Source organism: Dermacentor silvarum, chromosome 7 (assembly GCF_013339745.2).
Source record: "Dermacentor silvarum isolate Dsil-2018 chromosome 7, BIME_Dsil_1.4, whole genome shotgun sequence".
Classification (NCBI taxonomy): domain Eukaryota; kingdom Metazoa; phylum Arthropoda; class Arachnida; order Ixodida; family Ixodidae; genus Dermacentor; species Dermacentor silvarum.
The window spans coordinates 122,992,204-123,019,075 of record NC_051160.1 but is presented as its reverse complement, the minus strand read 5'-3'; the positions used below and the strand labels follow the sequence as shown (position 1 = coordinate 123,019,075).

General features: G+C 47.7%; 2 protein-coding genes across 2 annotated transcripts in view; one reads left to right on the top strand and one right to left on the bottom strand.

Moving 5' to 3' along the window:
- The window catches only part of LOC125946957 (neprilysin-2-like), a 171,566-nt gene extending 150,008 nt beyond the window's left edge, over positions 1-21,558 (top strand). The window contains exon 4 of the mRNA XM_049671178.1: positions 21,347-21,558. The gene's annotated coding sequence lies outside the window, so the exon portion shown is untranslated. The remainder of the gene's footprint in view (positions 1-21,346) is intronic.
- Positions 6,033-26,242, bottom strand: LOC119459140 (uncharacterized). The gene is made up of 3 exons (XM_049671601.1): positions 26,238-26,242; positions 8,565-10,916; positions 6,033-6,345 (listed from the first exon to the last, which is right to left on the bottom strand). The coding sequence occupies exons 1-3, from the start codon at positions 26,240-26,242 to the stop codon at positions 6,033-6,035; spliced, it is 2,670 nt and encodes an 889-aa protein (XP_049527558.1).
- Positions 26,243-26,872: the final 630 nt, after the last annotated feature.

The following is a 26,872-nucleotide window of genomic DNA, read 5'->3' as shown; positions in this document are numbered from 1 at the left end:
GGCTCGGTCTGGTATCACTCACCAATATGGAGTCCTCGGAGAGGGCGATAAAAATTGCTACACTTAACGTCCGTGGGCTTAGTGACAAGAGGCGGCAAAATCAACTTTACCGCCTAGTAACGGAGCACGACCTCGATATTGTAGCCATTCAGGAGACCAAAGTGGAGGGAGAGTACCAGACAGAGCGTATGGTGCGTCCTTTTGCGAGACGCTATGAAGTTTGTGTTGCCCATGCGGTAGGCTTGTCTTCGGGGTGCATTTTGTTAATTCGGCAGAGCCTTGGTGCTGTAGTGCAGTCGGCGAATACCTGTGAGTCAGGCCGTTTCATTGTATGTGACTTTTCCATGTCATCAGAAAATTGGCGTGTAATTTGTCTGTACGCACCAACTAAGGCTCAAGAGCGAAGGGAATTTTTTGAAGAAATTGAGTCATACTTGAAGTGTGAGCGCAGACTAATTTTAGCGGGAGATTTCAATTGTGTCTGTGCGGGCCGTGACAATACCAGTGGGAAGAAACACGATGGTGCGAGTACTGCCGTTTTGAGAGATATGACCGCCGAATTTCATCTAGAAGATGTGGGTGAATGTCTTTGCAGCGGAAAATCAGTCATTTTTACTCACTTTCAGGGTACGAGCCATGCTAGACTTGACAGAGTGTACGTGTCAGCTGAGTTTATTCCTTTGTGTCGGGATTACAGTGTTACACCTGTTGCGTTTAGTGATCATTGTTTGGTTTCTTTCTGTGTTGGAAAACAAAGAAGGAATAACAAAGTATTTTCTTGGGATCTCTGGAAATTTTATGCAAACTTGCTGAAAGATAACGAGTTCTTTAAGCAGTTTCTTGAGGCTATAGATAGTTGGAAACATAAATGGGAAGTTTGTAAGCAAACAATTAAATTAAAAGCACTTGAAAGGGCCAGTGTTTTGAGACACGCGGAAAAAGAAATTGAGACCCGTCTTAGATGGAATCTGCAGCAATTATTGGAAGCGGAAAGTACACAACCCGGTTACTTCTCAGAAGACATAAAAAGCATAAAGCAAAAACTTGAGTTGATAGACCAAGAGCGATACAAGGGAGCATGGATTCGTGCCAGAGCTGAGTACTTGTGCACAGGCGAAATGCCAACAAAACGTGCCTTGGGAGTCGAAAAAAAATATGCTTCACAAAATGAAATAACAGAAATAGAACATAATGGGTCATTGCTTACCAACACGGAAAAAATTGCAAGTTCTCTTTACGAATATTACAAATTACTGTTTTGTCGTGGTCAAGTTGACGCTGATCGATTCCAAAATGACTTCGTTTCACTGATGCCAACATTAGACGACCAAACCAAGGAAATATTAGAAGTACCCATAACAGTAGAGGAGGTTAAGGAGGCGATTGATCGTTTAAATAATGGCAAGTCACCGGGGCCGGATGGCTTAGGCGCTGCATTGTACAAGGCGTTTAAGGGGGTTATCGCACCAGTTTTGACTGAAGTATACAACAAGGCTCATGAGAAAAAACATCTTCCGCCGTCCTTTCTGTCAGCACACACGGTCTTAATACCAAAAACTGAAGAACCAATCAAATTGCGTGATGTTACATCTTATAGACCCATTAGTCTGACAAATATAGATTATAAAATATTAATGAAAGTATCGGCTAACAGGTTGCAGACAGTAATGAAAGATTTAGTCGGTCCGCACCAAACGTGCGGAATAAAAGGAAGGACAATTATGACAAACATACACATAGCACGATCAATCCTTGAATGCTGTGACACAATGCAACGCAGTGTCGCCATGCTGCAGGTTGACCTTGAGAAGGCATTCGACCGCGTGCCGCATGACTTGCTTCTATCTATACTTGATTATGTGAATATAGGCAATGTGATCGGCGAAGGTGTGCGTATGGCTTACGTCGGATGTACAACGAGGCTGATAATAAACAAATCAGTAGGAGAGCGCATACCAGTACAGCGCTCAGTAAGACAAGGGTGCCCGTTATCACCGCTTCTCTTTTGTATATATATTGAACCTTTTTGTCTTAGCGTAATTAGGAACGAAACGATACGAGGATTCAACTTATATAAAGCCGAGGTCAGCCTTCTTGCTTACGCTGATGACATTGCAGTTTTCTGTGTTGATCATGAAAGTGTAATGCACACTGTCAATGCTGTAAAAAGTTTTTGTCAGGCAAGTGGTAGTGCTGCAAACTGGGACAAATGCCTTGGGTTTTGGCATGGGGAATGGGACGTTGCTCCCAGGGTGTTTATGAACATTAAATGGCAAGATACACCGACAAAATACTTAGGTGTGCCCCTGCAGTACTACTGTGACAGCGAGCCTTATTGGAAAAAACAAACAGAAGTGTTGCGTGAAAAAGCACAGAAATGGAAAGGCTGGGATAAGTCTATTTTCGCACGGGCCACGACTTGCAACACATTTCTCTTAAGCAAGCTATGGTATGTAATGCAGGTCTTACAGTGCAGCAGGTTAAATGTACAAAAAATGCACAGAGTGTTCGCGGTCTTTATTTGGAGCTCTGTATGGGAAAAAACGAGCCGTACAAATCTGTTTAAAAGAGTGCGTGATGGTGGGCTTGGTTTAGTACATCTGTATATAAGACAACTTGTCAGTCGGTATGTTTTTCTCCGAGATGTAGATGACACGTTTCTCAGAACGATGATTCAACTAAGGCTGGGTAAAGTGCTACCGGAATTTGTTGTGTCTTCGGTGTGTGAGCAAGGACCAGTACGGGGATATCTAAAAGAAGTAGTTACATCTTTCCGTTTCTTATCGGTACGCTTTTCTTTGCAATACTTGACCGAGGTGTCACGTAAGAAACTGTATAAAGACCTCGTTGATGTGTTATTTCCAGTGCCATTGTACCGTGAATTATACTGTGTAGGCCCAGGAAAAGATGTCTTGAAACGCGTTAAAAGAATGCTTCTTGCGCCAGGGCTTAAAACCTTTTTTTTAAGCTGCACACGGGAACCTTACCCATTAAAACATGGTTAGAAGACAGGGGCTGATTTGTTCCATGGGGTACTAACTGTTTATTATGCAAAAAACCAGAGACCATCGAACACGTGTTTTTAGATTGCTGGAGCGGGGTGTTCTTCTGGGACATCTTACAGAGAACTCTGAAAAAAGAGTTGCCATTAAATCCGCATGGAATCCATTATCTCTCGGTTGAAAACGATGATGGCGTGCCTTTTGATCTTGTCATGCTCCTGGGCCTGCACAGCATATGGCGAACGCGGACGGCTGCACACAATGCAGATATTGATGTGCGACCCGTTCGCGAACATTTTTGCGAATCTGTGTCCCATTTTGTCGAAGTGCAGAAGGTGCAGACGTTTGTACCGGATTGGGTTCCTAGATCGGAACTTTTGTTGCATATGCCGAAATACTGATTACATGTAGTCAGCAAACAGCTGGCGGTTCACCGATATAATATCCTGTTAGTATGTTCTTCTGCGCTCGTCAGATCTGTGACATACGAGGCAATAAAAAAAAAAAAAGGTTCGTGGCGTAGTGGCTAGCGCCGCGCGTTCGGAAGCGAGGGGTCCCTGGTTCGATTCCGCGCTACGGACACAACTTTCGGAATTTTTTTCTTCATAAAAGTAGACGTGGCTACCTGCTACGACGACGAGGACTACTACTACTACTACATACTACAGAGGAGGGACAGTCCCACATTCTAAGGAGCTTCGCCCCTAAAAACCGCGGCGCGGAGGCAGCATGCTTCAGTGTGTCTCATCTTACTGAATGCACTCTGTCGCGTGATGGAAAGTACGTCTTTGGAGGATGAACTACCTAAACCTACAGAGAAAAACACAAGTAATAGCAAGTAACAACGCAATCGAGTCAGAATCTCAAACTAATTTATTTAATGTGTCTTGGGTGGGCAACATTTCGCTTCATCCTCTTTAGCGTCAACCCACCCTGTGCGCGGTGCCTGGCATAGACAGACGCTAAGAAAGACCTTTCGTTGCAGGTGGATCCAGCAGGCCACATTGGGTCCTCATGGTTGAGCGAGGCTGCAGAAGCCGCCTTCATGCGGCGTACATTCGGTTGCTTACGGGGGAACGCCAGCGTGTTTCCCCAGATACCCGCGATTGAAGTGGCCTATGCCGCGTTCAACTGTCACCTCGCTACGAGCAACGCACAAATTTCAAAGGTGCGCGGTGGCTCTGGCTATATGGTCGTCTAGCAATGCTTCTCCTTGATTACAGATTATATAGAATATAGTCAGCTTGGGTAGTGAGCATTCCTATTTATCCAGACAGAGAATAATGAGCAGCATATTCATCACTCCGAACTTTGTCCTTGTTCCCGTGAACAGCATTGTGGTATCACATATGATTGTCTAAAGTGCGAGGTATACATTTAAAACAGTCTCCCTGGGGTAGCAATAACCCTCCGTGTTCCTTCCTCTACCATTCGGCAGCATTACATACACAAATAATTGTCAGGATTATGAAAATAGTTAAGCTTTATGAAAGTTTTGTACCAAACATAGGCCAGATTTCAAGACATGCGTACTGCAAAGCTAGGTAACTTATTTTTAATTGTAATTAAACCCCGATAACAGAACAATGCAATTAATTACTTGTGAATCAAAAGAACTCAGTTGCACAAAAACATGATGCATAACATACCCCTCAACACTCTGTACTTCATTCATCGTGTGTGCATCTCGCGTCCTGCTTGCCATTCACTATGGAGCTGCGGCCAGCAAACCCCCATTGTGAAAAGTAGCACGGTTCTTTAAACATAATCACTTCGTGTTTCAAACTATCCTGTCTCTCTCTTCCTGCTGCACTACAACCAGCAGGTGATTCCGAGTGCTTTTATTGCGATAGCAATTATGTGGACAATCCAAGCGCATTTTGCCGTCGCCGGCAAAATGCGCTCCGTTGAAAATCCAATCGTATAAAATGTTCCGTATAAAATCCAACGGCGATAACACTGTCGACGTGCGGCATATGCTGTATGTGCAAGTGAAAGCGTGCGAGGGGAGCCGACGATCGCGGCTCAATCTGAAACGCGCAAGGGTGGAAAGCTGAGAGGGAACGCGCCGTCTTCCGTCGTTCGAAAGGCTGCGGGGGGATGGGAGGATGGGAGGGAGGGGAGGCAGCGTTTTTTCCTGGCAGTAACTGCGTATTTACGCGATGGCGTTCAGGCCCCCGTGTCGCAGAAAATCCGGCGTCGGCATTGGCACCCGCGGCCGAGAAAGTCATCCCCAACCACGTTTAGGTATGCCACACCATTCTATCAGCAATGTTGCTCATACCTTGTCTTACATTCTTGACAAAGCTATTCTTCGGAATTTTGAGAATTACAATCCACAAACAAATGCCATGAAACAAAAGACCCACAGCGCGTGCCTTTTACGTTAAATCTTCTCAGACTGAAACATACGGAAACCTGAAAAATTATGTCATTTCTTTGGCGCGGTTGTGCACTATCTCCGGGATCGGCCTACGCAAGAGGCTGCATTTGCACTAGAAAGCTCGCCTACGTGCATAGCGTTCGCCGCCATTGTTTGAACATAACCATTACGGTTGCATAAGATGCAGTCGTCGGGAACCATGAGTAGCAGTCAGGGCTCTTTGAATGCTATCGCGTTCCACTCTTAAAAGCGAAGGTTAAGCGTCCGCCCTCGCACGCGCAAGAGAGAGAGATTATAGTTGGAAATGGTGAAAAATTGGGTTAAAGTGCAGCGCGATAACTGTCTCTCAATAGAGGACACATCAACCGCGCTACACAGGGGGATGGGGACTGCAGGATGAGAGAAGGGAAAGAGGTCGCAGGCGCAGGAGCGGAAGCAGCAGCAGCATCTAAGGCGCCACAGGCGCGTGGGGCCTACGTCGCACACTGTCGGAAAGACAACACGCCGCATGAAAAAAAAAACACCAACAACAACAAGCAAACAAACAGAGGAAGGGCGTAGCCGCCGAGAGACACCCGCCGGACTCCAACGCCAACGCAGCATCCCGGACGGCCCCGAAAGAGCCGCCGGGAGCCCACAGGGGAGGCCTACAGGCGGTCGACCAAACCCACGTCGTCGGCAAAGTTCAGCAGTGCGCGGAAGAGTTTGCCGTGGCTCGATGCGCAGCCCGAGGGGTGCAAGACGTCCTCCACCGTCAAGCAGGGGAGGTTCTGCGCGCGGTGAACGCGGACAAGAGTGGCGCGCGCCGTCGATAAAGCACTGCACTCGCACATCAGATGTTGCAGCGTCTCGACAGCACCGCAGTCCTGGCACAGGGGCGAGGAGGCTCCGCGGAGGCGGTGCTTGCGCTCGGCGGGCCAGACGGAACCGGTCCGGAGTGCCAGGAGGAAGGCTCGCTGTCTCCTCGTGAAGCCAGATTCCGGAAGCAGGATGATGATGATGATGATGATGATAATGATGATGATTTATTGGCATCCCCTTTGAAACGGGGCGGCGACAAATAGTCACCTAGCCTGCTTGAATTAATCAGGTATACTATACATGTTCTTTATCTAGCATTTTTGTATACCTCTCATTAGTTTTCTTTTTCAAAAATTTACCTCGTACCGCTGCCTATGATTATAAGAAATCAGGTCGTATCCATCTTTTCCCTGCTTTTTTTCCACCAGTACTCTAATCGTCTCTTGCTGATCTCTACGGCTGATCTGTTTACGTTTCCTTCCACTTTAAACCCAAGCGCTTCTGGGAGTTGCACGTTACCTACGGTTCTGGCTGGGTGGATTCCGTCGCATTCCATTAGGATGTGCTGAGTGGTCTCTGGATCTTTACTGCAGCATACACATGTCTCATCCAGTTCCGAATATTTGTTCCGATATGTTTTCGGCCTTAGGCAACCGGCTCGAGCCTCAAATAGCAAGGCACTGCACTTTGTGTTATCGTACAGATTTTCCCTTCTAATTTCTTTCTTCTCATTCTTGTAAATCTCCATTGTCCTCTTCGTTTCCATTCTTTGCATCCAATTCACGGTCTCTATTTCTCTCACTTTCTTTCTGGTGACCCCTGGTTGTCTATTTACAGTTTCGATTATCCTGTACTTGGTTGCCAACTTCCTTGACCTCTTCCTCAATTCTGTCTCCACGCTTTTCATGTAGAGATACTTGTGCACTTTAGACGCCCATTTATTTTCATCCATGTTCCTGAGCCTTTCTTCAAAACTAATTTTGCTTTGTGCTTCTCTGACTTCAAAAGAGGCCCAACCCATGTCACCATGCACTGCCTCATTTGTCGTATTACCGTGTGCTCCCAAAGCCAACCGGCCTACTGATCTTTGGTTAACTTCCAAACCCGTCAATATATCTGATTTTAAGCATATAATGGCATTTGCGAATGTTAGCGCTGGCACCATTACTCCTTTCCAGATTCCACGCACCACCTCATACTTATTGTGGCCCCACAGTGCTCTGTGTTTCATTATTGCTGCATTCCGCTTCCCCTTTACTTTCAGATTATATTGGTGATTGCTTGAGTAATTCTTTCCTTCGTTTATGTGTACGCCGAGGTACTTATATTGCTTCACTTTGGGTATTACTTGCTGTTGAATTGACACCACGAAGTTACTCGTGTGTTCATTAAAGATCATAATCCCTGATTTCTCTGTGCTAAACTTAAGGCCTAGATTTGTCGCTGCGTTCCCACAGATATTCGCAAGTATCTGTAAATCTTTTTTATTGTCCGCTAGTAGCACAATGCCGTCTGCGTACATCAGTCCAGGGACCTTCTGTTGCACCATTTGTCCATTACGCATGTAGGATAAATCAAAACCATATTCGCTGTTTTCCAGTCGTCTTTCTATGCCCTTGACGTAAAGCGTGAACAACAATGGTGACAGAGGGCATCCTTGCTTCAATCCTTGGTGAATTCCCACCATTTCCTTTCCTTTTCGGCCTTCCCATGCCACTTGTACTTGGTTGTCTCGATATGTCTCCCTCAGCAGCTCCACGAAATCGTCATCTATGCCTTCGTATTGAAGAATATCCCACAACAATTCCCTGTCTACGTTGTCATAAGCTCCTTTAATATCTAGAAATGCTATCCATAAAGGTCTTTTCTGAGCTACTGAAATCTCTATGCACTGAGTTAGTGCAAACATATTGTCTTCTAAGCGTCTGCCTGGCCTGAACCCATTCTGTAGTTCCGCCAATACACCGTTTTCCTCCACCCACTTCGACAGTTCTAATTTTATGGCTTGCATTGCCATTCTATATATCACCGACGTTACTGTAACTGGCCTGTACGAGCTCGTCTTATCCTTATCTCCTTTGCCTTTGTAGATGAGATTCATCTTGCTTTCACGCCATCCAACGGGAATATTCTTTGTTCTAATCACTTGCTCTATGGCTTTAGCCAGCAGTGCCTTACTTTTTGGACCGAGGTTTTTGATTAGCTGTATTGGGATTTCATCGGGTCCTGCTGCCGTGTTGTTAGGGACATTTTCTGCTGCCTTTTTCCAATAGATGCTTTCTATGCTAAATTTTGATCTCTCAGGTTGTGGCGGGCGACCGCGCAGGCGTGGCGGGCGACCGCGCGCGACGCGGCTGTTGGGGTGGCGCAGCGCAAACTCCTGTTTGAAATGAAGCCGCGCCACGTCGAACGAGTTGACTCGCGTCGACAGCGGGGACAGAGGATCGTGGGCGCGCTTTGCCAGGTCATCAGCTGCCTCGTTCCCGGCGACACCGACGTGCGACGGTATCCACTGGATCCACAGGTCGCACCCTTGTTGCTGCAGAGCATGCAGCCTGCAAGCAACGCGCTGTGCCAGTGGCGGCGCGCGCTCGTCGAGCAGCAGCTGGCGCAATGCGGACCTCGAGTCGCAAAGAATCGCCACTCGGTTCAGGAACGGCGACTCTTCGAGGATGTCGGCCGCCAGATGGAGACCCACAAGCTCCGCTGTGGTGGAGGAAGCTCGGTAGGACAGGCGGCACTGTCTCGCGACATCGAGGTGCGGCACAACGCAGGCGGCGGCCGCGGAACCGTCCTGGCGTACAGAACCGTCAGTGTACAGGTGTGCCCTCCCCACCAGGTCAACGTGTATCCGAGCAGCAGCCTCCTGCACCACAGCGCAACGAGGCGTGGGGTGCTTGGAGCGGACGCCCGGCAGGTCGAGGCACACGCGCAACGGCACACGCTGGTTTGGTGGTGGCCAGGCTGCAGGGGAGGCCGGGGCGTCGACCACCCCGCAGTCGAAGAGCTCGAGGAGCGCCCCCACACGCGACTTGGGCAGCTCGCGCAGGTATGACAGCATGGGGCCAGCACCGGGGGCACGGGAGAGGCGCTCCAAGTGGCCAAGGGCACGCAGATCGGCAGTGAGGGAGACGGGCCAGGCGCCGGTTTCCGCGAGCGTTTCTGCGACACCAGAAGCACTGGGCAGGCCGTGGCACATGCGAAGAACTCGTCGGTGGTCGCCGGCGATGCGTCGCCACAGATGCGGTCGCAGGTTGCACAGTGGGAGCGCGTACAGGACCCTGGACAGCGGTGCTGCACCGTACATGCCAACCCCGAACGAGGGGGGGCAACCGTCACCACGCGCGAGGAGCGCGCGCACCGCGCCCTCAACTTTCCGCATGGCAGCGCGAAGCCGCTTCAAGGCGGGGAACCATGTCAGGCGATGGTCAATGGTGAGCCCGAGGTAGCGCACCGTCAGCCGCCAGGGAAGGGGGACACCGTCGACGACCACGCAGCCAGTGTAGCGCCGGGCAGCAGCACGCGGATGGACCATGATGGCCTCCGACTTTGCCGCCGACAAGCGCAGGCCAATGGCCCGCAGGAAGTCACCCACCGCATCCGCCGCCGCCTGCAGCTGCACACGCATCCGAGCCATCGCCGCCGGCCGGCCACGGACGAAGAGCGCCACGTCGTCCGCGTAGACAACGGCACGCACAGGGAGGTTCCCACTGCTGAGCACGCACTCGCTGATGGGCGCGAGTGCGAGGTTGAACACAAAGGGGCTCAACAAACTCCCCTGAGGCACACCGCACGTCACTGAACGGGGCGAGCTGGTCGCCCGCCCAACCCGAACAACGGACGACCTGTCGGTTAGGAAGGCCCGCACGTACGCCAGAAGCCTGCCCTCTACACCAAGAGCGCGCACAGCCGAGATGATGGTGTCGTGGGGCAGGGAGTCGAACGCACTCTGGACGTCCAAGAGCAGCAGGAAAGCGGCGTGGCCGTCGCGACTCGCCTGCTCCAGCGTGCCCACAACGACGGCACGGCAGTCGGCCGTGGAGCGATGCGTGCGGAACCCACACTGTTCAGGCGGAAAAACACCGCGGATGTCCGCAATCCATTGGAGCCTCGACAAGGCCATCGCCTCCATCGTCTTGCCAGGGACTGACGTTAGAGAGACGGGCCTGTACGAGGCGAGGCTGCGAGGTGGCTTGCCACTCTTCAGCACTGGCACCACGAGCGCGGAGCGCCAGGACTCCGGGAGGCACCCGCTGCGCAGGACACCGTCTAATGCGTTGAGCAGGAGATGTCGCTGATCTTCGTCCAGGTTGCGCAGCATTTGGTGGGTGACTCCGTCCTGCTCGGGCGCACTGCGGCGCCGTCCTTGGCACAGCACGCGCTGCAGCTCGTGAAAGGTGAAGTCTTCCTCGCACAGACTTGTGATTGCCTGCGCGTGGGTTGACTGATCTCCACCCTGCACGGACACAGCCACGTAGAGCGCCCGCAGCGCGACCGCACGCACACCGAGGGGAGCGGTGGCGACAGCAGCAAAGGCGTCCGCCAGCTGTTCGGCGAGCGCTAGCTCACTGATGCCGTGCGTCACAGCGATGGCGAGCACAGGGAACCGTGGTGTCCTGGGGTTTAGCAGCGCACTCAGGACGCGCCAGCCGCGGTGTTGGTTGCGGGGTTTTGCGAGCGACGAGCAGTGGCCCGCCCAGCTACGCCGGCGCAGCTGCCTCGCGTGTCGCCTGCACACCGCGTCAAAATCGTTGTACGTAGTCCAGTCCGCGGCGGCCGCGCAAGAGAGGAACGCGAGGAGGCAGCGCCGGAGGGAGGGGGGCGTCGTTCTACGCCGATCGCAACAGCGTACTTAGCGCGGACGCGCGCGCCCAACCTTGAAAGAAATCAGCAGACGGCTCTACCTTTGTGCCCGCTGTGTTCTCGCCGATCGCTTTGCGTTGAAGCGATAGACAGCGCGAGGGTCGTTTCGCTCGAATCTGCTGCCGCGCTTCCCGACTGCAGCGTTTTGACAGCGACTGTTCGTGGTCATCGAGTATGTTGTGTTCTTCTTTCCCTTTACGCGCTTACACCATGCTTGTTAATTTAGGTAGTAAGCGAATGTTTTCAAGTTTATACGCCCTTGGAACTACTACATCCTTACTTCGTAAAGCTGTCTACAAAATTGTCATCGGAATCTATGCTTCCCCTTTCGGGCGAAACTGCGACTTTTTTGCGTCCATCGTTCTAGCTCTCAGCGCAAGCGTGGGCAAGGAACTCATGCAGAATTTTATTGTAACGGAGGTCGACTACACTGTCCAGGTGACGCGAGGTGCCTCCGCCGTGACGGCGGCGTCCGAAGCAGCAAGGTGCCTACGATCTCGCGCTTTTCGTTGTGAGGGTCCGCGTGTAGGGTTCTCGGAAACGCGTGTTCAAGGCAAGAAGAATTGCTTTCGTTGGCTCTTTCGCGCGTTTTCATGTCCGGCGGTGGTCAGACTATCACCGCCGACACAAAGGATGCCTGCTCTTGCGTACCTAGTTGTGTGGCGCGTTCGTTGCCGAACGCTATTATAGCTCTTTTTTTTTTAGACGCACGTGCTGTGGAACATGGGCTACGGTGCGTCGGAACGTTTGTTTACTGTGTAGTAGCGCTTGTAATTGACAGCACTCATCCTCTCCAGCTGCCCTTTGGCCGTTTGGATGATGTGGGAAAGTGGCGATGGAAGTCGTATTCTACACTGGCGCTCGTGCGCTGGCGACAACCCACATATGTTAAATCAGCATTTATGTATAAGCACCTATGCTACCTCTACTGATGTGTTGATTACCGGTTTTGTCCCCTGCGTAATACGCGTTGAGACAACAAACGCCACCTGAATTTCCTCATTGCGAAAAGGATAGGCCTTCCAGCTTATTATTCCATTAATAAATCTAAGAGCTTTCCGGACCCGTTCGGTGGTTCGTGGTACTGACAGTTATTGTCCATGGATTGTGCAGAATTTTTCCTTGACCGCCTTGCAAAGGCAAATTTGATGTGTTAGCGTATGGTCACCTATACAGTGTGTCCTAGCTAACGTTAGCCAAGCTGCTCAACGAAAAAAAAATGCATAGTGTAAGATACAATTTTAAACCTATGTTGTTTGGTTGTCAGAGGTCTTACGACGGAATACCACAGGTCTTAAGATGTAGTCTTGCACCGAGTATGCTTAATGTTTTTCTTCAAGTTTAACAACTTGGCTAACGATAGCTGGGACGCCCTATAAAAATTTCAATAATCCGCTGCATTGAACTTGTTTTAGGGTAAACAAAATGCTATTATGTCACAGTGAATTTTACACGCATTTATCAAAGAGATTGAATACCGAATGCTGTTCACGTGATTGTAACGTTTCAGTGATGGAAGCTAAATTTTACTTTTTGGAGGAGATTTCGGAGAAAAGAATTATAGTAGCTTGCTCTGGAAGCGCAATGCTAGAGAGACAGCGGAGCTGATAGGCACTTATCCAGTCCTGGCTGTTGGGCAAATCAAAGCACTACCACGTCATCCCCAGAATTTTCCGGAATATATTAATTAGTAATCGATTATCGATTAGCTATTGATTGGCTATTGCAAGGTATTTCGACTAGACTCAGCCCTACCAAGTCATCCCCAGCATTTCCCGGAATTTATTGATTATTTGTCGATTATCTATTAGTTATCGATTGGCTATCGATTGGCTATCGATAACTGACTAAGCTTAAGTAGTCCCAACCATGCTTAGGTAGACTTAGCGAGGCTCAGCTTCGCTAGTTCACAGGAGTATGTGCCATTGCGATTCGACCCTTTCTGCACTACCGCCAGGATCGGCTCACATTTTCTGTTTACGCGTCAAGGACTTACGGTCGGCTTAAACAGTTACGCTGTTAAAAATGCCACTTTAGAGCAGGCATAAGTGTTTTCAAAGCATAAGTGTTTTCTTTAAAGCAGGCCTGAAGCGCGCGGTCTTCTTTCGCGCGCGAGGCATGGGGGCGAGGCCACGGTAAGGGAGAGGGAGGAGGGTGCATTCTGCTGCGTCGGCTGCTGCTCACAGCGCGGCCGCACGGGCGCCGCATCTTAAAACCGATCTGAGATGTAGGCGAAGTGCACGCCGCGCGGGCCTCATCTTCAAAGCGATCTGCGATAGGGACAAAGTGCATGTGGCGGGTGCTGGTAGCTTAGTGGGTGTTGTGCTTTCGACGTTTAGTTCACGTTGAAGCGAGACGAGAGACAAAGGTTAATTTTCCCGCTGCTGCTGGCACGCTTTCTCACTCCGGCGTTTTCACAGTGAGTTTCCGGGTCATCGAGCGAAATGTGTTCATGTTTACCTGTGCGCGTGTGACACCATGCTTGTCTGTTTAGTTAGTAAGCGAATGTTTGCAGCTTTATACGGCCCAATAAAATACTATCCTTGCTACGTATAGTTTTCTACTTATTTGGTATCGCAATCGATGCTGCGCCTTTCGGGCGAAACTGCGACGTTTTTTTTTATTTCTTGTTCGACAAGAATACTCCTGTAAATGCTCGAATTGTCAACATATGTCGATACCTGCGTTGTTGTTGCCCTCAACGTATCCGATAACCCGGTATTTACTTTACGGTAACGTTTATGGATAGGTTAAATCTTATATAACACAGAGGGCCCAGAAAATTCACTACCGATTATGATACTCCCTAATGCGAATTTCGAGTGCAGCTGTTTAGGTGTTTTGAATTCGCGATATATTATGGCAAATTAGTTGATTCCGAACGACAGGGTGCTCTTGAAGGCGGCACTGACCTCTGCTCGGGTAGCTCGTATAGAAGCAGCGGCAGACGATGCATTTCCACCGGTTGCGTCGCTCATTGTTCAGAAAGAAAGCGTGAACACGGGATATCGTGGATCGCGCGGAGCTCATTCTCTAGCGGCGGCAGCGCCGCAGGCGATGTAGCTCATGTGGAGTGCGTTCGAAGCCTACCTCAGCGCATTGTTTCCGCGCCGGCCGCATTCCTGGTCGCCGCTGACGCTCCGCTTTCCTCTTAACCCTTTCGCCATACCCTCCTCCGCTTTCCTCCTCCTAGTTGCGCTTCACCTTCCTCTCTGCTTTCCTCCTCGCGTCTTTCAACCCCCCCCCCCTGCGCTCCGCATTCGCCTTCATCTTTCGCTGTGCTCGTCCGCTCGGTTACGCCGCCGACGACGCTCGCCGCAGGTGCGGGCGCTTAAGATCTGTGCTCTAAAACCGTTTTCATAGAACGCAATGATGCCCTTTGCAGTTTATGCACGCGCACACCTTAAACTGCTCTCGTATACGTAAATCTAGGACAGGTAACAGGTGTGCTCAGGGAGTCCTTGGCATCACCGTTGCTCTAAGAGCGCGATACATACTGCACACATAGACTGGCAACACATACCTTCCTTCGTGCCTTCGTCAAGATGAAGCAAGCTTTTCCAACGTAACTGCGGAAAAAATCGAAAGGAATCACAGAGAAACTTACGATCCGTTTCACAGACAAATTCCATGCGATTATCTTTTCTGGTGCAACAGCGTTTGCGCCACCATTGTCGAGTCAGAGACCGGGAAAAGGGAAAACAGCGTGATTTTTTTTTTAATTTACGATACTGCTCGCCATGAGGCCGGTACAGGGTGGGTTTTAAGGCATCACAAATAAAACTTCGGTGTTACAACCATAGGTTATCAAAAATACAAACTGGGTGTTAGAACAATAAGGTATGGAAAATTCAAACTGGGTGTTACGACATTGTAGTAAATTACCATAATTAAGTATCAGTTATAGAAAACGGGTAAACTCATAATTTTGAACAGTAGTTATCAAAATAGAAGCTGGATGTTACAACAGTATAGTACATCAACGAAGTGTCAATAATAAAAAAACAGGTAGAATGAAAATTTGTACAGCAGTCTAATACCCCTGTCAAGCGGGCAAGTTAAGTGCACTTACGGGGAGTGCACTTCGGGACCTTGAGTGACACTTTAGTCTACGCGGTTCTAAACGGGAAAACAGAGCGCACTCGCAGTAAACAAAAATGTCGACAGGCTACGAGCGCGTTTTGTGAAGATATAGATTAATATATTTAGGTTGTATTAATAATAAAAAGAAACTTACCCTATGTTTTTAACAAACATCAAAAATATTTTTTATTATAAGAGTGGCAAGTCAATGCCGGCCAAGAAAAATGCGTAGCCAATCCATAAGGACATAGCGGCGTGCGGCGCGGCGGCATTTGATCCTGCTAGAATAGAATATGAGTAAGATTTAGGCTATTTGTGCGCAAGAGCTGTTCAACCACTAAAATGAACTTCTGTGTCCTTTTTTTATGCCTTACATTTTGTACCATTGAAACCGCTGGCGGCGAGGCTGCGCACTCGGCCAGCAAAGTGCGTTCCGTTAACGCACTTCGACCGGAGTACACGCTTCTGCGAGTCACTCCATTTGCGACGTTTCAATTTGGCAAAGTGCACTTAAACCGAGTGATACTCTCCGTAAGTGCACTTAACTTGCCCGCTTGACAGGGGTATAACACTTCGGCAATCAATTTTCTAGCCTCTAATTCATAAAAAGAACACTCGTATACATAAAAGAACCATACATGATATATGGTAGCAGTTTATATTTAAAAAAGAAGCATGTGTAATATGTACAAGAATGGAAGCAAACATGAACATTCAGGTTTGTAATGATGTCATTATACATTTTTCGAAGTTTTCAACTCAGGTGCACTGCATAACCGATGATGGCAGTGTGTTCCAGTCTTTTGTGGTTCGGGGTAGGAATGAATTTGCATATGCGTCGATGTGTAGCTGTGGCAGAGCGAACGTCGAGTCATATTTTTTTCCCTAGGAGTTCACTTCTTTGGGGGGAGATAAGTAATCTGAAATATCGATGTTAAAATGGTGTTTACAAATCAAAAATAGGAATTTTAGTCTTGCACTAGGCGCCGATGCGATTCGAGTCGGCGGAGGAATATTTGGAAAAAATAAGCCGTGCAGCCCTTCTTTGTACCCTTTCGAGTTCATTTATTAGACCCGCTTGGAACGAATCCCATATAGTGCATGCGTACTCTAACGTTGGCCTCACGTAGGTTACAAAAGTGGTTAATTTGACTGCTTGAGGCGCAAAATTCAACTTTCTGCGCAGAAACCAGTTTTTTTTGGCAGTGTTCGTGGTACTTGTGATATGCGTTTTCCAGCTTAGGTTCTTGGTGATAGTTATCCCTAGGTATTTCAGTGTATCAACTGTAGCGAGTATTCGGGAGTTCACAAAGTACTTGTGATCCAGGACATTCTTTATCGTGTTAGATACCCTGAAGACAACTGCTTTTTGCTCGTTTATCTTCATTTTCTATTTTTCAAAGCATATTTCAATGGCAGCAAGAGCGTCGCTCAGCGACTTTTGATCATCGACTTCGTTAATTTCCCGGTAAAGTAAACAGTCATCTGCGTACAAACGAACGGTCCTGTCTTCACTGATACTGCAACTGAGATCATTATTGTATGCCAAAAATAAAACCGGACCTAAAACAGACCCCTGCGGCACGCTTAAGCTCACAGCTAAGATCGAGGCTCGATCTTATGCCATTTATTTTTACATACTGCGTTCTATCGAGCAGATATGCGAGGATCCATTCTAACAAATTGGAATTAATTCCCATTTCTGCCAATTTCCTGATTAACAGAGAGTGAACGACTCTGTAAAAGGCTTTAGAGAAGGTTAAGCAAATCGCGTCAAGTTGGCTTTTGTTGTTCAAAGTGCTAGAAAAGTCGTTGATGGATTCCATTAGCTGCGAGGCGATATAAATGCATTGCCTAAGCGCGTGTCGATTTGGATAAAAGATGTTGTTTTGTTCAATATAATTGTATATGAATTTTTATATTATATGTCCGAGTAGTTTGCAGCAAACACTAGTCAAAGATATTGGACTATAATTCCAATTTGCTGCTTGCAGCTGTCTTTTGTATTGGCATTACTTTTGCCAATAGCCAATTGTCCAGAAGTTGTTTTTGAGCGATTGATGCAGTAAATATTATATCCAAGTAGTGGGATACCCATTGCGCATATCTCCGTAAAAATGTGTTAGGTATTTCGTCCGGCCAACATATTTCTTTTCATCTATGTCTAAAATAAGAGACAAAGTTCCTTCGTAAGTAACTGTTATGTCAGACATTGGTGTCTGATATCGAGGAAGGGGCAATGAACCAACTTGATCTGAAACAGTAAAAACTGAGTGAAAATATGAATCGAAGCATGACGATATCACCGTGGGGTCAGTCACGAACGCATCGTTTACAACTATGCTGTAAGGTCTGCTGTAACTTCCCGATAAGTAGCGGCAAAAACGTTGCGGGGATGATTTCATGAAATTTGTGATGGTTTCGGCGTGATATTTATTTTTCGCTTCTGTTAGCATGTTCCGTAGTAGCGCTGACATATTTGATATTCTGTGACGATCCCTTTTCGTTTTCTTTCTTTCGCGACTGATCCGCGACAGATTGTAGGGCAGGCCGCGGAGATGTCAGATCTTTTTAAAGGGAAGCTTTCTATGTATCAATGGTTTGTGCGTGAGCGCCGGAAACGCACTGCAGGAACGCAAACTTACAGAATGGCACAATCTGCGCATCTACGCACACAATAGAACAACGGCGCATGAAAAACGTATCGTAGAACACTACAGTTTGCATTCGCAGTACCGATAAGTGCAACGGGAACTGGAACGCCACGATACCCCGACAAACTGTCCATATCTGCACTGCATTACGCGCGTCACGCAATGCATTCCCGGCAGCCACCATGGGTAGGCGGAGGGTGCAGCGCACGGCAGAAGAGACTGCCGCACGCGAACGTACGCGCGAGCGCGATCATGCCCGTAAGGCGATCCCGTGTATCGGCAACGGCAGAGCATCTGACTGTCTACCACAGCGATTACAATTCAATACTGTGCATGTGTAGATACGTCCGTGAAAGTGTGAGTGTGTGCCTGTAATCAACGGCTACATGATCTAGAATAAAGGCTATGCAGCAACTTAAGGAAATGTGTCTTCATTCAACTTCAACGTTAAAAAAATAGAATCCCAAACAAGCAGTCAAATCACATATGCATCGCATCGGGTCGCTCAGCATTTCTTAGGTTCGTTGAGTGGTGGTTGGCTTTCGACTTTGATTTTGATTCGATTTGCATGGGAGAAAGCTTCGCGTTCAATCACCTTTCTTTAAAAAATGCACTTTGATTTTCTCTTTTTTTTACCATAGGAGGATCTTAGCTTATAGTACACGTATCTGATGCGGCATGGAAGCTGTACGCTTACTCAAATAGCGCGGAAGCGCACGAAATTATTGAGGAGATCCTGGTTGTTTTGTGGTCACGTGCACTTTTATCAATTTACACGGAGATGGCGGAAGTGGGAGGCTGAAAAAAATGCGTCTCTACACGTTTAAAGGTGAAAGAGCGTCGAACTCACGCTCACTGCACTTTTTCAACTACAACATTTCACGATCATCTCCTCCTAATTAAATTCTCCAGGAATTTAAATTTTAGCGGAAAAACATTGGACGCGACCTCTGCATATATTGTTTTGATTATCAGAGCTGTTGCCTATTTTTTTCCGAGAGCGATCCCAATATTTTGTCCTAACGACTGCGTCAAACGTTGAGAAATTATCAATGTATCGAATGTCACCATCCTACGAGCTTCAAAAGACACAGGTTTCTCGACAGCACGTCCGTAAATATTTTTCAATTCTTCTGGCATGGTTTATCTATACAATCTATGATTTATGGCAAATAAGCGTCAGTACGCAACAGTAAATACGGTTGCACCACAAGAACTACCGGTGCGAACTCCATAGCATGGGAGTTCCCTCATCTGACTCAATCAATATAAAGTACACATATGCTATCAACGCTATGTCAGCCAGAGATTAAGAAGCAGGATTAATGTTGTCACTGGCAAGTGCACTTTACGGCATTATGCCTCAAATGTGCCGATATGAGTCGACCTTAGACGACACTGAAATACCGCGCCCACGCTCCTACGACCAATGCTGATTCCATATCTGTCGCGTTTTTTTTTTCTCATGACGCAGTTGCTCTCACGGTCCGATGACTTGTGCTTTGTACAATAAACAAGTCCCAGGTTCTCCTGAAATGCGAAGCATTCATCGCGATAGCAAAGTAATATTTACATGATGCAAGCTGCACAGTGTTTGGCCGGTATAAATACCAGTTAATATTACCTTCCTAATTAAACAAGCGTGGTGCCACGCACGCGCAGGCAAACATGAACATATCTCACTCGCCTGCTGTTTGAGCATAATGCTGGCATGATGAGCAGCACTGGCCGCAAGGATTGCGTGTGCTTGTCCCAAAGCTTGCCGTTTCGTGCAAGCCACGCGCTCTACTGTTTTAATTATGCCGCATCTCCAAAGCCGAGTATGCGCAGCCTCCAACATTTGATGCGCAGGGACCAGCGGGCATTAAGCCGGCAGCACGGTGGCGACTAGACAACTCGGCTCGCGCTCGCATGCCCGCCCTTCGCCCTAGCACACGGCAACAAACCCGCTCCAACATAGAGAGCGCCTTATGCGCTAGGCTGCCTGTGCAGCCCCGGCCGGTTTAAAGAAGCAGACGTACGCTCTCCTCGAGCTTGGCTGTAGAGCAGCACAGGCTCTACCACGTGACTTCGAACATTGGGCGCCGGAAACGGCAGCGCTCCCCCTCGCATGCTTGCCCTCGCACCCAGAGCCCACCACCAACATACGGCTCGTTCTCTCGCACTCTCAATTTATTCGGGCAGCAATGCAGCGACGGTGAAAAATGTACCTGGTATTTTAGAGGACTTGACGTCGCAATTATAAATCTGAGTACGTTTGCGGATATTTGATTTGTCAAGAGCAGAGGACGTGTGCAGCTACGCGTTTTGAGCTTTTAATCAGAAGACGTAGGAGTCCAATTTTTGAATTGAATTGGTGTTTTGGGCTACTTGCGTACTCAGCTTTACCCTGATTCTGCTACACTACACTGAGTATGATTGATGCCTCCAAACCTAAATACAATGCATAACTTAGTCAGCCGGTATACTGCAACAAAACGTTATCAGACACATTGTTGAATTTTCGCGGCTTGGTTAGCAGCTTGAAGAATGCGATGGGACATGCTTTATTCTGGGTGCCAACCTGTTTGCATTGGCAGCGCATTGACGTCTTCTAATAACAATTTCAATTAAGAGACGAATTAGGTATCAGAGGTAGACGTAATTTGCCAGCTAGCATCGTCTTCATTTGCACCACTTATCGGTCGCGGGATCGAATCCCGGCCACGGCGGCCGCATTTCGATGGGGGCGAAATGCGAAAACACCCGTGTACTTAGATTTAGGTGCACGTTAAAGAACCCCAGGTGGTCCAAATTTACGGAGTCCCCCACTACGGCGTGCCTCATAATCAGAACTGGTTTTGGCACGTAAAACCCCATAATTAATTATTTTTTGCACCACTTATCACCCAAAAATGCGAATCATGCCAGCTTCGTACAAGATGCTTTTGAGTCGAGAGGAGGGGCTGAAATAGGGAAAACTGAAGAAGCAAGTGGAGGAAAAACCTAACTTTCACGTTCTTCCTCAACAAATGCGGATATTTTTAAAGCTTATATACATTCAAAGGCTACTTGTTAAATATATCTGATTGCAGGTGTATGTGACGTCGGTCGAGCTTAATCTCCTGGCTCCTAGGACCATACTACATTGTGTAGCGCTGACCTTCTGGGCACCGGATATCTCTCCTGCCAATAAGTGTTTTAATACAGCCTTAAAGAACACTAATTAAAGCTACCCTTCGAGGTGACAATTGCTCGCCATATCAACTGAAGTTGGAAGAATGGGATGCAGTTGCGGAATGTAATAAATTTCCACATTTTCCTGAAGGTTGCGTATCAGCGCGACTAGATCTTAATTTTATATTGTTCTGTTTAAGGTACTTGCTTTCTCGATTGAACGAATTTTGGTGCAGCTCGCGCAAAATAACAAAATTCAGCGAAAGTTGCTCGTTCAGCATTGCAGTGCTTGCTGTTTCATTATTGGGATGCGTCTCACCTGGTGAACAAATATTACTTATGTAGATTTGCTGCAACTTGTTGATATGGTAATATTGCAACCGAGTTTGGTCTTTTGTGCGCAGGAATTGACCGAAGAAAAGGTGTTCTTCATCAGCGTCTGTCTGATGTCGTGCACGATCACGTCCCCAAATGGTCCGTTTGGTGGCGACTGCAACAAGGCTGTCATGAATTTCGCCCCGTTTGCTAAAGCCTTCAGTTGTGCGCCGGGTTCCAAAATGAACTCTGCAAGGAAGTGCACATTTTTCGACTGACAATTTGACACTCTCTTTGAACTATTTCACGCTGCTTTTACAAGGTGATTCGCATCGGTTTCGCGTTTTGCTGTGGTTATGTAATTATGATTGCAACTATTTACTATGCGTAATTTCCGTTCACTAGCAATGAGCATATGAATTTTAAATGCTACCGCGCCACCGTCATCTTGTGTCGTTGCAGTAAGACAGATTTGTTCTTGTCCAATGCGCAATTCACCGTGTATATTTGCACTCATCTTTCGCGACACTGCGGCTCAACTGTATTCGTCGTTATTACTCTTTTCCGTGATACGTGACTGCACAATTTATCCAACGACCTTTTAAATATACGCTATCTTGTTTACTCAAGTTTGTGTTTATAATGCCCGGCTCTGGAAATGCTTGGTTAATTATGCACACGGATAATAGAGAACTATAAATATAATGAACCTTACCAACAAGTTATGCTTTGTTGAAACGCTGAGGCTGTTTTTGACAATCTGGCATCAGGGGGAGCCACTTTGAAATTCGATACCACCACCACAAGCCTCCTTCGCACCGGCAGGGTGTCGCAGATTATTAAAGCAAAAGTTCCTTTGCCTACCATTCCATGGTGTGGCCTGAGTCAGTAAGAGACCTGTTGGTTGGTCGCCGGTAGGGTTCTCGTCGAGTAGATTCAACCTCACTTTAAATAACGACACTCACTGCTGGTGAGGGCCATGATAATGGTTTATACGCTATTACGTGTTTATACCTTTACTGTGCAGTTGAGTGAGGAGCCGCCTTAGTATTCCATCGAATTTTACGTGCACAGAGATTCGCTTGTCGGTGGTTGAGGCCCGTCTGATTGGAAAGCACGAGGTAACAACGCGCCAGTATTAATTCGAAGGAGCCCTCCGTGCAAAGCGGGGTTAAGCGCTCGTCCGCGTTTTTTTTTTTATGTCGCTTTGCCCTGCTTCGAGCCGCACCACTTAGCTATATGGAAAACCAACTAGCCCAAACCATCACCCTTCTAAGTGATGGGGAAGCGTAGGAAAAAAGAACAAGCACTGCACAAGTCAAACGACAAAAATAATAGCGCAACATCGTTAAAGCGGACGCGAAGCCACCGCCGACGGTGAACGCCGCCGTAACCGCTATCGCCGGAAATGCGAAGAAATTATCCGATTCCCACCGGGATCGAACCCGCACCCCGCTGCGTGGGAGCCATATACTCTACCACTGAACCACGCAAGCGCTTGCTGTCGGCAAGCGGAAAAATGCCCTATTGACCCTTTTCGGGGAGCAGTTTGCTATAGAGGAACGAGATGGCGCTTTCGGCGGCGCGCCATACGTTGCCTCAGCGAATGCGCACGAATACGAAACCATTACTGCGTCTACCCTCCCATTGTGCGATCAGCTCTCGAAAATGCAACTGGGTGTGCGCTAATGAACTGTGCCCAATTCATACTGCAACATGTGTAACGATAAAGGGAAGACATGTGCGCGCTAGTTCACTGCAAGAATTGTGATTCACATATTAATGAATGGAATCAACCTGTGTCGCAGCTGCTGCATAAGGACTGCTTGTGTTGGCGCCCTTCGCGATGCACCGCTTTCCTCAAGGATAAAGAAATATAATTCATCCACCTGCGCTGTATAGCTAACCTCCACAGAAAGGACTTCAATTCCGGAACGTCGGCACTTGCTAGTGAGTACCGCTCGTTATAAAATGAAGTAGTGCCACTTACTGGCATTGTATGTTTCCCGCGCGTTATCTACACACATCCACCCGTACTTGCGCGAAAACTTACGCCCACCCTATCGCCAACGTGTGAGTGAATAGGCGCACACTTGAATCAATGTGCCGGAGCATGAGTGACGGCGACGACACCGACAAGACACGAATGCTGGAAGCCGAATGTTTCGTGACGGTCCACAGAGTAAGCGAGAGAGTAGTGATAATACGTCTTTGCTACGGGCTACCACAAAGTACAGAACATTTATATTCCAAGCTTTGTGCGCAGCAAGAACAAATTTATCGCAGCAGAGCACACCCGCGAGTGATTACGCTGAAAATAAACAATCAGATAGTGGCCGCACCGGGGAACTTTACTGAGTCAGAAATACGACAAGCCGCTGGTTCAAACTGTTTGCCAAATAAAGAACACAGAGCACACTGATCCCGATTTAATTCATAAGCGGAAAGTTTGGACAGCTTAATTGGAATACATTTCTAGCCCCGCTTTTAGTACAAGCACCGTATACGCTGCTCACGCCGTTTGGACAAGGCGTAATGAGCTCTGAAAGCACTTACATGTCCTCTAAAGCTGTGGTCAAAGCATCGTGTCGTACACGCAGTCACCGTCTACGATACGCGTCGAAACAGAGGTTTGCTGCGCCGCGCCGGCGTCACGCGCTTGCATTGTAAACGCGGAGGCAACGGAGGCGGCTGAGGCAAGCAATGGACGCGTCACCACGTGAACAAACATGGCAGCGCCCACGGGAGTGCCGCGAAAAGGGTCAATAAGGCAAGCGCACAGGGGCAGACGACCCGAGCCTCCGCCAGTATGGTGGCGCCATCTAGATAGGGCGCCTGCAAACGCGCCATGCGCAGGCGCAGACGACGAGATGCGATTCAGACGAGGCGCAATCTACGCGATCCCGAGCTGCCCGAGCTGCCGAGCCTCCGCCAGTATTGTGGCTGGCGTCATCTATTTAATGTTCCTGCAAGCGCAGCGTGCCCGACATTTAAATTGCAGTTGTAAGGCTTGGTCGGGCTCAGCAGACTGCTGTGCAGAGAGCACTAAAAGCCGCAGCGCCCCGTCGACGCCGGGAGGACAGTTCAGATCGTTCTCGTCAAAACGAGGCGAACAGACTACCGCGCAGACCCTGTTGTACGTGGTGCCCAAATTGGAGGTACTCTTGAGCCGCTCAACCAGCTTACGCTGTGACAGTGCTGCGTGTGCCGCGCAGGCCTGTGACTTTTTTTGAACATTATTCTTTCAGCACAGCAGCACAATGATGTGCCTATTAGACCATGAACTACCAAGCGGCGAAAGCTAAGGTGAAAGCCGCTGAGGCAAAGACTTGCGGTCAGGCAGATAGAAAGCGCCCCTAAAGCGCTGAGTTCTAATAATGCTGAGCCGATGTAGATAGCACCATAAATAAAAAAGAAAATCCTATACATAAGAAAAGAAGGATCAAGCGCTCAAGCGAAATATCAGGAAGCCAAATATATTCTAAAGAATATCCGAAAGGGCATGCATTTACCTCTTTAACATACAAATTGGATTTATGTTTTCCTAAGAGAGAGAACATTCTATAGCTCCCGAGGCACTGCTTCGACATGAAAATATAATCAGTCCAGAGGAGTTCCGAAGAGGTCCGTTCTTCTCCCTATTTTGTTCTACTGAGTTCAATTCCACAGTGTGATGACGTACAAGTGTATGTTTACGCAAAAGACGTTCCATTATGTGCGTCAGCGAGTGATATTATCACCCTACGATCCTGAAGGTTTCGTCGCCTTGGTAGCGGTTTGAGAATGTTAGCATATCACTAAATATTGGCAAGAGTGTCATGGTTGTATTTCTCTTAAACATACCTGTTACTATTAAAATTATGGGGTTTTACGTGCCAAAACCACGCCGTAGTGGGGGACTTAGTACTTAGTACGGTAGTAGTGGAAGTGCACGGGTGTTTTCGCATTTCGCCCCCATCGAAATCCGTCCGCCGTGGCGGGATTCGATCCCGCGACCTCATGCTCAGCAGCCCAACACCATAGCACTAAGCAAGCACCGCGGATTACCTTTTGCTATACCCCTCCAGTAACGTCAAGAAATAATCCCTCAGCGCGACTTTATTAAATATCTAGGCGTTATATGCTATCCAAAACTTAGCTGGCGCAACCACATCGAATATGCTACGTCTAAGGCAGCGCGCTGCTGACATGATTCCATAACTCGGTCACCACCGCTCCGGGCAACGCAGGGACACGCTCATTATGAGTTATCGTATGTATGTTCGATTGCTTATGGTAATTTGGGTGCGTTTTATTCTCAGGTGGGCCAGCATACAAGATTAACCTCGTTGTTCTTCTAGAGCGAGAGGCTCTGCGGATTTGCCTTCGTTTGCATTATATACATTATGCATTATATCAAGCATTATATCATGCATTATATCAGGAAGCCCGTTTGCCCACGCTTGTTTGCAAATTGCTGATTCTCACAGTAAAAAAAAAACCCACGTAAACATTCACGAATCTTCATTGAGACGTATGTTTATTGAGGAAAAATCTCCATTCTTTGAAGAAACATTGTGCCGTCTATTCAATCCGCAGGTTTTTTTGTGCAAGCGCAACTTGAAGCATTAAAATTTCAGATACGCTAGGTAATGCCCCGAAGAAAGCTCGTAATTACTCTTAATATTTGATTTGATATATTTCTTTACAATGCTAAACTCCTGCCCACGAGATATTTAAGCGGCCTATTACAATATCATTTAGCGCAATTAAAAACCAATTATCTAATAGCGAATGATTTATATATGTGTGAAGATAAACCGGGTGTATAGGCATTTTTTCTGAGGCGCCGTCCTGGTATTATCCAATGCGTGTTCCTGATTTTACACCTATATTCCACGCCGAAATATTAGCAAAGAATTGAGCCCTTAGAAACATTCCTGTAAATTCTTCGACATTTGTAGTAGTGACGGATTCGTTGTCAATGTGCACAGCACTCACCTCATATCCTCAGAGTGTAGTTTTATTTGCACTAGATTCATGAATATTTCCTACCTTACATCTGATGCCCTTGATCTGGGTTCCAGGTCACCGTGGTTTCTTATTAAATGAAATGCCCACACGTTTGCGCGTGCATCTCTAGATGGACCAGCCATGTATGTTCTGCCAACTTCTGCTTATATCACCGCGGCTAGATTAAGAAAATTTTCGCGTTTAAATATTTCTGCAAAACAGACATTCCCAATAGCAGAAATAAACCATTTGATTTTCCCCTTGGGACATCAATGGTGTCCCACGCGTGAATGAGAAATCACCCTCACAAAATTAGGATGCCGTATTCAACCACAATATTTTTTAGACAGGTCTCGTAAGGCGCTGTCCCCTTTATGCCATACCTTCAAAAAAACATCAAACCGTTGATATATTTTATTAACTCTCCCGCATATTTGCACTCCAGAGAAAAAAGTACTTCGGAATTCCATTTCGAAAATTAGCATTGCTGTAAGCACTGAAAGCATTCTCCTTTGGGGTATCTAAATTTGGTTTTAGCCACGCGCACGTATGCGCGGCTGTTTGCAAGTTCCTTGGTGACACAAGGATAATGTCTGGTTGATTTACTGGTTAAGGAGTTATTT